Below are 13,694 nucleotides of genomic sequence, written 5' to 3' on the forward strand. Positions count from 1 at the left end.
ACAACATTGACTATTAAAAAAAAATTAAAATAGTACAAAATTGTGCATCGCCTCTGAATCGCAAGGAAACATAAACTGTCTTTCAGTGGCGGCGGGTCAGAGTTCAGGCCTACACATTTATGGACACATTATAGATTTTTTTAAATATTTAAGTTAATCAGAGTTGATGATATTCGTTTCTGTGAAATAAAAAAAAATATCTGTGAGATAATACAGACTAAATTTTATTCATTGTTTTTAAAAGAATTCGATCGATCCGATAGGTTAAGTGAACCCTGTGCGCTGTGCGTAAGAAACTTTTCAAAGTAATGATCCTAGCCAAGCACCTGATTGCGATTGTGTGAATTCTTATAAGGCCCGCTTCGGCAAGCCGTCCCCAGATTGACCATTTGCTTGTAATTAGAAGCTATGGAATATTAGCCGATAGGCAACCAATTATACATTCCCCGTCTTTATTTGAATGACAAGTACGGCAGATAAACAATCTGCTGAGCGGTGATCTGCAAACGGCAACAAGACACGTACCTATTATAGACCAGGGCACATCTGTAAAAGTATTAGTAAATTAATTTGGACGTTGAGAGGTGACTCATATTTGTTTGCAGAAATTGCTTGAAAATAACTCATATAATAATATTTGAGTCATCCTCCCACTCACAACGGTCCGGAACATTGATTAAATAATCAAAATGTCAAAAAATGAAGGAAAAATTCGATTTTTTCTTCATTTTTTGATTATAACTTTAAAAGTATTCTTTTTCGAGAAAAGTTGCACTGACATAAAAGTTGAGTAATTAAATTTCCTACAATATAGGATTAGTTAAAAATTTTAAAAATTGTCACCCTTGTTGCAAAATGGCAATAATTGCGAAAAAATCATAAAAAACAAGTATTTGCTTTTTACGTTTTTCAACCATTTATGGTAACTTAGAACCTTCATAATTTTACCCAGAAAAAATATATCATATAATAAAACAAATTAATTTCATTAAGATCAAATAGATGTTGCAAAATAAATTTTGCAATCCAGCTTTCGCAAAATGTTGCAGAACTGAAACTAAAGCAGACAGCAAGTTAAATTTATTATTACGTATAGAAGAATACTGTACCTTTCTTCTGAAAAAAAAAAAATTCAACTTGTTATCTGTTTTATAGTCAGTACTGCAACATTTTGAAAAAATTAATTTTTTTTGCAAAAGCTGGATTGCAAAATTTATTTTGCAAAATCTATTGAATCTATCTTAATGAAATTTACAGCATTGTTTTATTATATCATGAAGGTTTTCTGGTTAAAATATGAAGGTCGTAAGTGTAGAATAAATGGTTGAAAAACGTAAAATGCGAATACTTGTTTTTTATATTTTTTTCGCAATTATTGCTGTTTTGCAACAAGGATGACACTTTTAACCGATCCTGTATTGTAGGAAATTTAATTACCCAACTTTTATGTCAGCATAACTTTTCTCAGAAGTGAATAGGTACTTTGAAAGTTAAAATCAAAAAACGAAGAAAAAAATCGAATTTTTTCTTCATTTTTTCACATTTTGATTATTTAAACAATGTTCCGGACCTTTTTGAGTGGAAGGACAACTCAATTATTATTTCCAAAGAATTTTCAAAATATCTATTAGACAAGTTCATTAAAAATTATATTATTCTTTAATCGAATAAAATAATAAAATGGATTAACAATTTTATATGCTGATCTAAATATTTTCGGAAGGTGGGATAAGTTACAAAATATGTTTAATTTTATATACTGCAATTCATTATACCCCAGGCTGTGGGTGAAAAATAGGTCGATTTCAGGATATAATTCAGGAATTTTTGAAACCTATCAGGTGTTGTAAAGGACGATGCCAGGAATAACTTCTACTAAAATGTAACCAAAAATATTGTGCGCTTTTTTTTAATTGCGATTTTCATTTGTTAAATTTGCAATTTTTATTGATTTTTAATTTTGTAGCTTAGGATATTGATTTTAAAGAAAAACTTTTTAATAGAAAGTTGTAGTAAATTAAAAAACCTACAATTTGAGCTATGGTAAGTTTAATTTCGTTAATTGGTTATTGCAAAACAGCCTGCGAAAAGTCCAAAATGGCCGTTTCTTATAATTGCATTATTTATTGTACAAATAATTTTTTTATTTTTTAAAGCTTTAAAATGAAGATCTTTCAATTCCAAACATAAAAAAAATTGTAAAGCCTGATTAACGAATTTTTTGCTTAGATATTTTAAATTGTTTATTACAAGAGGTCAAATGTCGAAGGCTATAACTTTTTGAAAAATAAATCGTAGAAATTTAGTGAATCATCCAATCTCTTTCGAAAGATTTATATTTTCATATTCTGATGTAAATAAATGCGTAAAACATTTTTAAACCTCTAATTTTTGGGTTTGAAAATAAGGGGGCAAATTTCGTTATAAACATTTAGAGCTGAAGCGGCCCTGTACATCCTATGAGTTTTTAACTTACAGATTATTGTTGCTAAAGATGAAACAAAGATTTATAAAAAAATAAAAAATTTCTACGACCAACTGACGCCGAGATAATTTTTGGGTTTGCAAATAAGGGGGCAAATTTCGTTATAAACATTTAGAGCTGAAGCGGCCCTGTACATCCTATGAGTTTCTAACTTACAGATTATTGTTGCTGAAGACAAAACGAAGATTTATAAAAAAATAAAAATTTTCTACAACCAACTGAAGCCGAGATAATTGTTATTTTTTCTTAGTCGTAGTGCCTTTATTTATAACAATTTAGAAATTATTTTACAGTCATTGACTAAAGAAAGACTTATATTATCTTAAAATAAAAATTATTATAAAATATAATTACATTTAATTATTAAAAATTATTTTTAAAATCGGTGCTTTTGCGAGCGGCCGAATTTTGCAAATCGCCCGGCTTGCTTAAAATCCGCGCGGTCGGATAATTTTTACGTAACTTGTATTAAATTTTGACAAAAAACAATTTAATGATATTACCGTTATAATATACAATCTATTTACCACTGTATTTGTTTTTCTTGATAAACTTTTATATGTGAAATTTCATTTCTGAAGAAATAATATTACAAAAATGATACATATATATAAAATATATAACTATATTTTTAATTTTTTCATTGTTATATAAATATAATAATAATAATGTTACTTCTTACTATAATATACAATATAAAACTTTTTCTTCTTGTAGTGACTATTCTTTTTGGATTTCACATATAACAGTTTATCAAGAAAAACAAATACAGTGGTAAACAGACTGTATATTATAATGGTAATATTATTAAATTGTTTTCTGTCATTTAATACAAGTTACGTAAAAAATTTCCGAGCGCGCGGATTTGAAGCGAGCCGGGCGATTTGCAAAATTCGGCCGCTTGCAAAAGCACCGATTTAAAAAATAATTTTTAATAATTAAATGTGATTATATTTTATAATAATTTTTATTTTAAGATAATATAAGTCTTTCTTTAGTCAATGACTGTAAAATAATGTCTTAATTGTTATAAATAAAGGCACTATGATTAAAAAAAAAACAATTACCTCGGCTTCAGTTGGTTGTAGAAAATTTTTATTTTTTTATAAATCTTCGTTTCGTCTTTAGCAACAATAATCTGTAAGTTAGAAACTCATAGGATATACAGGGCCGCTTCAGCTCTAAACGTTTTTAACGAAATTTGCCCCCTTATTTTCAAATCCAAAAATTAGAGGTTTAAAAATGTTTTACGCATTTATTTACATCAGAATATGAAAATATAACTCTTTCGAAGGAGATTGGATGTTTCACCAACTTTCTACGATTTTTTTTCAAAAAGTTATAGCCTTCGACATTTTACCTCTTGGGATAAACAATTTATAATATCTAAGCAACAAATTCGTTAATCTGGCTTTACAATTTTTTTTATGTTTGGAATTGAAAGATCTTTATTTTAAAGCTTTAAAAAATAAAAAAAATTATTTGTACAATAAATAATGCAATTGTAAAAAACGGCCATTTTGGACTTTTCGCAGGCTGTTTTGCAATAACCAATTAACGAAATTAAACTTACCATAGCTCAAATTGTAGATTTTTTAATTTACTACAACTTTGTATTAAAAAGTTTTTCTCTAAAATCAATATCCTAAGCTACAAAATTAAAAATCAATAAAAATTGCAAATTTAACAAATGAAAACCGCAATAGAAAAAAAGCGCACAATATTTTTGGTTACATTTTAGCAGAAGTTATTCCTGGCATCGTCCTTTATAACATCTGATAGGTTTCAAAAATTCCTGAATTATATCACGTTTTTTCACCCACAGCCTGGGGTATTAGGTATAACAAACTGTTCCCGAAATTAATAAATTATTGTGCTCAAATGTGGGCAAATTCTGCCTCAAATGAACTGGATTTCTCTGGTCTCAAAAGAGTCAAAACGTATTGTTGGAACACCATGAAACAAGAGAGAATGTCAAACTTGTCTCAAATGTCAGTAGAAAAAAACTTTTAAAACCTCTCCAAAACAATAATAAATTTTACAATGACGTTATAACCCATTTTGCTACTTCGAAACAACATAGACTAGAGTTCATTTATAAACAGGTTTAGGTTCTAAATTTATAGGAAAAAACAAAAAAAAATAAAAAAAAACAAATACCAAAAATTTTCTATGAAATTGAAGCCTTTTAATTAGATGGCATACCTATCTGAGGAGACAAAACCTTGCCGACCCTGTCCCTAAAGCCACCACCGCCACTGCTGTCTTTTTTCACTTATATTTTTACTCAGATTTGAGTACTAGAAATTTTCTTTCAGACCGTTTTTTTTTAGACGAATGAAAGTGGAATGTGACTACTATTGTAGAGTCCTCTTCGCTTTCTTTATTCATCGTCTGTTGTCTTATAAATTGTAAAAGTCACAGATTAAGAATGTGCCAGTTCTAAGAAGAAAAGTTTTCGGATTTAAATAATTATTTACTATTTTAATTTTTATTTTAATAGTAACTTTTGTATGTAAGACCACAGAATATATAACCACACAGAAGCGAATCTGACTGTCGTTTCCATTGATTTTGTTGGGACCGAAATATTTGACCTTGTGCACCAGTTACAGAATAGAACTTGATGTTCTAAGGAATAGACCATTCCAAATGATGTAATATTTTTGACAAATAGATATTAATTAAATATGAAATATAAAATTTAACTATAAAATATAAATAAAATATAAAATAAAACATATATAAATATAAATTTAAATATAAACAACTGTCATGTCAGTCGCAAAAGTGAGGTTGCACCAGTTACGTTGACACATGAGCATGAAAATTATGTTACCGTTTTTTGAAGGAGTTTCGCTTCTGTACGGTTATTTATTCTGAGGTAAGACCTTTCGCTTTTATAGACATTTTTTCATCTATAATTATTTCTTTTCAATCAAATAAAAAAATACACTTCTGGTCAAAAAATCTGGACAACTTAAAATAGGTCATTTTTGATGTCCCGAATTTCCTAAGCCTGTTCGGCGATTCGTGATTTTTTTAATATATTACACCCTTATTCTTTAACAATAGGGCTCTAATAATATTTTTGTTTGACAGATAAACTGTCATTGTATACCGGGTGTACCAATCAAACTTTGTTTTTTTCTCAAAGTTCGCTACACCCTGTGAAATATTCTAGCATTTATAAGATACTGAAATAAAACCCAACTATAACTTCAGATTTTGTTTTTTGGTTCATTCGCTTATATTGGATAATAAAAGAGTTAGGTACTTTAACAACTAGCCATGGTTTTCGTGAATACACTGTGTTTTTAAATAAATATGACAAACTATAACGGGTGATTCTGCATGAATAAATAAAGACAGTTTGGTTTATAAACGTATGTCCGCAAATGTTTCGTTTCCGAAATACGGGGTTTTGAAATTTTTCTTACAAACTGACGATTTATGTATTGCTCTAAAACCGGTCGAGATATGCAAATGAAATTTGGTAGGGTTTTAGAGTTTGTTATGGTGCATTTTTTGACATTCCATTAAGAAGTTTATATTCAACATTGGTGCGCATACGGGTAAAATGACCCGTATGGGTAATGGACTGAATTTTTTTTAAAGATAAAATTAGTGCGCCACTTAGATATTTCAAATTAAAAATAATTTTTGAATTTCTCGTTCCATTTACAACAAAAAAATCTTGCTTGCCTTATTTTCATATGAGGCGCCGTTTTTATGCAAAAAATAAAATATCTTAACGCTTACAAAATATTCGAGTTAGGTAGTTTTCATATGCATATAAACTTATTTCAAATACCTACTTGAGATGGTAAGATGTTTTATTTTTTTGCATAAAAACGGCATCTCATATGAAAAAATGCAAGAAAGATTTCTTGTTGTAAATTGAACGAAGAATGAAGAATACAAAAATGATTTTTAATTTGAAATATCTTAGTGGCGTACTAATTTTTTCCTATAAAAAATTCAGGCTATTATCTGTACGGGTCATATTAGCCGTATGCGCGCTAATGGTGAAAATATAATTCTTAGTTATATGTTAAAAATGCGGAATAACTAACTCTTAACACCAATCAAATTCCATTTGCATACCTCAACCGGTTTTAGAGCAATAAATAAATCGTCAGTTGGTAAAAAAAAATTTCAACACTCCCGCATCTCGGAAACGAAGCATTTTCAAACATTTATAAAGCAAACTGTCATTATTTTTTATGCAGAATTACCACTTAAAGTTTGTCATATTTATTTAAAAACACCCTGTATTTACGAAAACATGGCTGGTTGTGAAAATACTTTTCGTTTATAAATTCGCAAAGTCTGTGTGTTATTGCGTTGCCGCTCCTGCAATATTCAGTTCAGATTTATCGATGGATTCTAATGTAGTTTGTTCTTCTGAATCCAAATCTGAAAACGGCATCTCGATATCTCTAACCGTCTTCGAGATAATCAACCTCAAAGTCTAAAATGTGACGTCACAATTTTATTTTCTGCCGACACACTAAAAGTCAGCTGAAATCGTTGCTAGTAAGTAGGCTAGTTTTTAAATCTCGGTTTGTTAAGCAAAGCATCATTATCATATTAGTCCTGTCGCCAGGGGGGGTACAACGGCCTCGTTAATTCAGATGGACTTACCCAAGTTTTTTTTATGTATTTTGACCCGTAGAACCCGAATTTTTTGGGTAACAGTTGATCCGGATGTCGATAAGATTGTTATAGACCAAGAACTTGAGGAATCAAATAACAGCGATTTTTGGCAAAACAAAACAATATTTTGTATTTTTTGGGTCATTTTAAGCAAAAAATATTTCTACAAGTTTTTTAGTAGGATGCACAGTTTTCGAGATAAACGCGGTTGAACTTTCAAAAAATCGAAAAACTGCAATTTTTAAACCCGAATAACTTTTGATTAAAAAATAAAATAGCAATTCTGCTTAGCGCCTTTGAAAGTTCAAGTCAAATTATGTCGGTTTTGATTATTTGCATTGCTAAAAATTTATTGTGTTATTGTTAAACAAAGCTACAAACAACTAGTGCGTGAGTGATGTTTCTATGATTTCTCATTTAAAATCGAACGAGTAGGTAGAATAGGTACTAGTGCAATCAAGACTATTTCTACGTTACATGCGTTAAAACGCATGTAAAAGCACGGGAAACCCTACGTGTTTATAGCTTTGTTAAACAATAAAAAAATAAATTTTTACCAACGCAAATAATCAAAACCGATATAATTTGACTTAAACTTTCAAATGCGGTAAGCAGACTTGCTATTTTATTTTTTAATCAAAAGTTATTCGGGTTCAAAAATTGCAATTTTTCGATTTTTTTAAAGTTCAACCGCGTTTATCTCGAAAACTGTGCATCCTACGAAAAAACTTGTAGAAATATTTTTTACTTAAAATGGCCCAAAAAATACAAAATATTGTTTTGTTTTGCCAAAAATCGCTGTTATTTGATTCCTCAAGTTCTTGGTCTATAACAATCTTATCGACATCCGGATCAACTGTTACCCAAAAAATTCGTGTTCTACGGGTCAAAATACATAAAAAAAACTTGAGTAAGTCCATCTGAATTAACGAGGCCGTTGTACCCCCCCTGGCGACAGGACTATATATCAAGTACCTTTATCCATAGTTCATAACATTTAAATTAGAATGATATAATTGCACATTAAAACATAATATTAATTCTAAACAACTTTTCATAATAGCAATTTTCCATATTATGAATTAAAATACGTACAGAAACAAAGTTTTCGTTATGATAATTTTCAGCTTATTATCAAACATAAGCGAATGAATCAGAAAACATAATGTTAAGAAAACCTGAGGCTATAGTTGGGTTTTAATTTCGTATTTTATAAATACTAGAACATCCCACAGGATGTGGCGAACTTTGAGAAAAAACACAGTTCGATTGGTACACTAGGTACACAATGAAAATTTACCTGCCTAGCAACAATATTATTACAGCGATATTTAGTATAATATATACAGTGAGCAAGTAAAGGTTGGAATAAATTAATTTTTTCAAGAACGGACGATTTAGTCCTGTCGCCAGGGGGGGTACAACGGCCTCGTTAATTCAGATGGACTTACCCAAGTTTTTTTTATGTATTTTGACCCGTAGAACACGAATTTTTTGGGTAACAGTTGATCCGGATGTCGATAAGATTGTTATAGACCAAGAACTTGAGGAATCAAATAACAGCGATTTTTGGCAAAACAAAACAATATTTTCTATTTTTTGGGTCATTTTAAGCAAAAAATATTTCTACAAGTTTTTTAGTAGGATGCACAGTTTTCGAGATAAACGCGGTTGAACTTTCAAAAAATCGAAAAACTGCAATTTTTAAACCCGAATAACTTTTGATTAAAAAATAAAATAGCAATTCTGCTTAGCGCCTTTGAAAGTTCAAGTCAAATTATGTCGGTTTTGATTATTTGCATTGCTAAAAATTTATTGTGTTATTGTTAAACAAAGCTACAAACAACTAGTGCGTGAGTGATGTTTCTATGACTTCTCATTTAAAATCGAACGAGTAGGTAGAATAGGTACTAGTGCAATCAAGACTATTTCTACGTTACATGCGTTAAAACGCATGTAAAAGCACGGGAAACCCTACGTGTTTATAGCTTTGTTAAACAATAAAAAAATAAATTTTTACCAATGCAAATAATCAAAACCGATATAATTTGACTTAAACTTTCAAATGCGGTAAGCAGACTTGCTATTTTATTTTTTAATCAAAAGTTATTCGGGTTCAAAAATTGCAATTTTTCGATTTTTTTAAAGTTCAACCGCGTTTATCTCGAAAACTGTGCATCCTACGAAAAAACTTGTAGAAATATTTTTTACTTAAAATGGCCCAAAAAATACAAAATATTGTTTTGTTTTGCCAAAAATTGCTGTTATTTGATTCCTCAAGTTCTTGGTCTATAACAATCTTATCGACATCCGGATCAACTGTTACCCAAAAAATTCGTGTTCTACGGGTCAAAATACATAAAAAAAACTTGAGTAAGTCCATCTGAATTAACGAGGCCGTTGTACCCCCCCTGGCGACAGGACTAATTTTGGAGAAAAATCCCGAAAAAGGTCAATTTTTATTTTTAAATTAGGACTTTTTGGCATACATATTATACTAGTGACGTCACCCATTTGGGCGTGATAACGTCATCGATGATTTTTTTAAATGAGAATAGGGGTTGTGTGATAGCTCACTTGAAAGTTATTTCAATTCTCTATTGAGTAGTATAAATACTAACATAATTATTTATACAAGGGGTTGGAAAAAAAATTTTTGAATTCAATTTATTGACATAATAAGAAAGATATGTGTAATTTATTTAATTCAAAATACATTTTACTGCTCTCCGAAAACAGAAAAAAATTTGATAAAAAAAATTATTGCTTTTCGCTTAAATAAAATGCTCAAATTTTCAAAAGGCAGGTGGGTGGCTGCTTTATTATTGAATTTGCAAAAACAACATTTTTTATTTTTCAAATAAACATTTTTTCCTGTTTTCTGATAGCAGTAAAATGTATTTTGAATTAAATAAATTACACAGATTCTTCTTTTTATGTCGATAAATTTAATTTAAAAAAAATTTTTTTGGACACCCTGTATAAATAATTATGTTAATCTTTATATTATTTAATAGAGAATTGAATTACCTCTCAAATGAGCTATAACACGACCCCTATTCTCATTTAAAAAAATCATCGATGACGTCATCACGTCCAAATGGGTGACGTCACTAGTATGATATATGTGCCAAAAAGATGTAATTTAAAAATAAAAATCGACATGTTTTGGGATTTTTCTCCAAAATTGTCCATTCTCGAGAAAATGAATTTATTCCAACCTTTACGTGCTCACTGTATACTAATTTAGTATGATACAATAATTGATCCAAATAATACCATAACCCAGACATCCAAAGTGAAAGTTATCCTTCAACACCAAATTGTTCTATATGGTCCACATAATGTTCAGAAAAAGTCACACCATTTTGAGCGTCGGGTTTGGGGGGTAGAGGGGGAAGAAATCGGTAAATTCGTAGTTTTTTAAGTTTTTCGTCAATATTTCTAAATCTATGCGTTTTAGCATGAACAACCCCCTATACTAAAATGTTCTACATTCAATTTGAAATAAAAAGGTCCTATGCGTAATCCTTCTAAAATGAACGGTTCCAAAGTTACGGAGGTAGTATAATATAATTTGTCCAAAAAAGGCCTAACCCAGACATCCAAAGTAAAAGTTTTCCTCCAACACCAAATTGTTCTATCTGGTCCACATATTGTTCAGTAAAAAGTTACACCATTTTGAGCGTCCGGTTTGGGGGGGGATGAGGGAGAAGTCGGTAAATTGGTAGTTTTTTTACGCTTTTCGTCAATATTTTTCTAAAACTGTGCTTTAGCATAAACAATGTTCTATACAAAAATGTTCTATACATAATTGTAATACATAATTAAAAAAAGGTACTATACATAATTGTTTTAAAATCAACGGTTCCAGAGTTACGGAGGGTGAAACGTGGAGGGTTTCGATAACTTGGACAATTGATGATGATTTTGGATGGTGAGGTTGACGTTTCTTCAATGTTCTAACATACCATCGGCCACTGAAATAGCAAATTTTATTTACAAAACACAATTCTGTTAAAGAAAATTTCTCTCATAAGTAAAAATATTAAAGTTGCCCAAAAAATATAAAAAGTTTCGAAAACCTTCACTTTTCACCCTCCGTAACTCTGGAACCGTTGGTTTTATAACAATTATGCATAGGGCCTTTTTTGTTTTAAATTTTATGTAGAACATTTTTTATCAAACATTGTTTACGCTAAAGCATAGTTTTAGAAATATTGACGAAAAACGTAAAAAGCTACTAATTCACCGAATTTTCCCCCATCTCCCCCACAAACCGGACGCTCAAAATGGTGTAACTTTTTACTGAACAATATGAGGACCATATAGAACTATTTGGTGTTGGAGGAAAACTTTTACTTTAGATGTCTGGGTTATGCCTTTTTTGGACCAATTATAGTATACTACCTCCGTAACTTTGGAACCATTCATTTCAGAAGGATTACGCATAGAGCCTTTTTTATTTCAAATTTAATGTAGAACATTTTTGTATAGAAGGTTGTTCATGGTAAACCGCATAGTTTTAGAAATATTGACGAAAAACGTAAAAAACTACGAATTTACCCATTTCTGCCCCCCTCTCCCCCCTCCAAACCCGACGCTTAAAATGGTGTGACTTTTTTCTGAACATTATGTGGACCATATTGGGACCGTGCAAGTTCGGCAAAGCGACCCCTATTTCTACGCTCTGTACTATTATTCGCACTTTTAATTATATTGGCCAATTATATTAGTCCTGGTTACTGGATAATTGTCAAGGCCATAGTCCAAAAAAAAATAATAAGAAGAAAAATAAGATTCAGGTTATGTTATGAAAACATCAACAATTGTATGTAGTAAATAAAATTAGTTATTAAAATGCAGTACTGCAAGCAAAATACAATTAACTAAATTTACCTTTATATAATAATTGCATATCATATCAATATTGTGGAGCAATATATAATTTTTCTGCTTCATTGACAGAAGGTATGAAATATACGTCAATTTGACAATTTCAATTGACTATGAATTATTTAAGATAGTTGCAATATTTCTCCGCGACTCGCGCAGGGTCGTTTCTCGTTTCCCTTTCCAAGTACTTGCACACCGCGAATAGAACAATTTGGTGTTGGAGGATAACTTTCACTTTGGATGTCTGGGTTTGGGTCTAGTTATACTATACTATATTGCTAAAGAACAAACAATACTAATAATGTATTAAAAAAGTTACTTAGATCGAACAACAGGTTTAGGAAATTCGAGACATGAAAAATGACCCATTTTTAAGGTGTCCGAGTTTTTTTGACCGGGAGTCAAAATTGGTTATACTTTTTATTATTTTTTAGGATCCAATAAGTATTTGCAGGGAGCGTCCTAATGAAAAATTCGTTAAGGAAATCCCTAACAACTGTTCCCAGTACATAATGTGCAATTGTGGTAATGGTGTAATCCATACCTGCCCCGATAATCAATTCTTCCATCCTAAGACAAAAAGTTGTAGTATTTTAAAAAATGATAACTGTTCCCCAAAATAACATGTAAATAATATAGACCTGGATCCCGCGTACCAAAAAAAGTTGATTAATAGCAAGGTGAAAATTTGTTAATAGCTTAACGGAGTCTAAAACTTTGATGTATAAGAATACTGGAACAGGGGAAGTTTTAATTGTGGAATTGGTTAAAAATTTGGAACGTCAGACTATGAAAACGTTCCATGTATGTTGTCTGACAGAACTTCCAATTGATTTGTTGACCATTTCATTAAACTCTCATGCAAAAAGACTGGTGTTTATCACCAACTGGGTATTTTAATGAGTGGAACACGAAGAACATGTCAAATGACAATAATAATGTTGGTTAGTAATAGCAGTCTAATTTTTACATGAGAGTTTAATTAAAGGGTAACAAATCAATTATTGGATGTACTGTCCGATAAAATACATACTGTATCGTAATCTGACGTTCCAAATTTTTAAACTGTTCCACAATTAAAACTTCTCCTGTTCCAGTGTTCCCGTACATCAAAGTTTGTCTGACTAGACACCGTTAGGCTATTATCAAATTTTCAGCTTGCTATTAATTAATCAAATTTTTTTGATACGCGGGATCCAGGTCTAATATAATTCACAATAAATTTCATAATTTTCTGAAACTGTTTTCTTGCGGCATTATTTTTATAATTCTCAAACATTTACCAAGAAGAGCCATCGTGGTTCTCACTACTTTATACAACTTTCCTCATCTTTCCTACTATCCAACGCAATGGAAATTTGCTGAAATTATCATGTTCGCCAAACCTGAAAAGCCTCCAACAGAAGCTGCCTGTTACAGACCTATAAGCCTGCTGCCTATACTTTCTAAAATATTTGAGCGACTACTTCAAAGTAGAATAAATAGTATAACCTCGATTAATAATTTAATACCAAATCATCAATTTGGCTTTAGGGAAAAACAGATCACAACTCAGCAATGCCATAGGATAGTAAATTTAATCAGAGACGGCTTGGAAAACAAGAACCTTTACACTGCAGCATTTCTAGATATTCAGCAAGCCTTTGATAAGTTT

The 13,694-nt window shown here is 30.5% G+C and overlaps 1 protein-coding gene across 1 annotated transcript in view; it reads left to right on the top strand.

The window, feature by feature from the left end:
- The window catches only part of LOC114338771 (chitin-binding domain protein cbd-1-like), a 41,215-nt gene extending 27,935 nt beyond the window's left edge, over positions 1-13,280 (top strand). Inside the window, exon 4 of the mRNA XM_028289382.2 lies at positions 12,475-13,280. Coding sequence (XP_028145183.1) covers positions 12,475-12,663 — 189 coding nt within the window. The 3' untranslated portion in view covers positions 12,664-13,280. The remainder of the gene's footprint in view (positions 1-12,474) is intronic.
- The last annotated feature ends 414 nt before the right edge of the window (positions 13,281-13,694 follow it).

The sequence above is a fragment of the Diabrotica virgifera genome, chromosome 6, assembly GCF_917563875.1.
Source record: "Diabrotica virgifera virgifera chromosome 6, PGI_DIABVI_V3a".
NCBI classification, from domain to species: Eukaryota; Metazoa; Arthropoda; class Insecta; order Coleoptera; family Chrysomelidae; genus Diabrotica; species Diabrotica virgifera.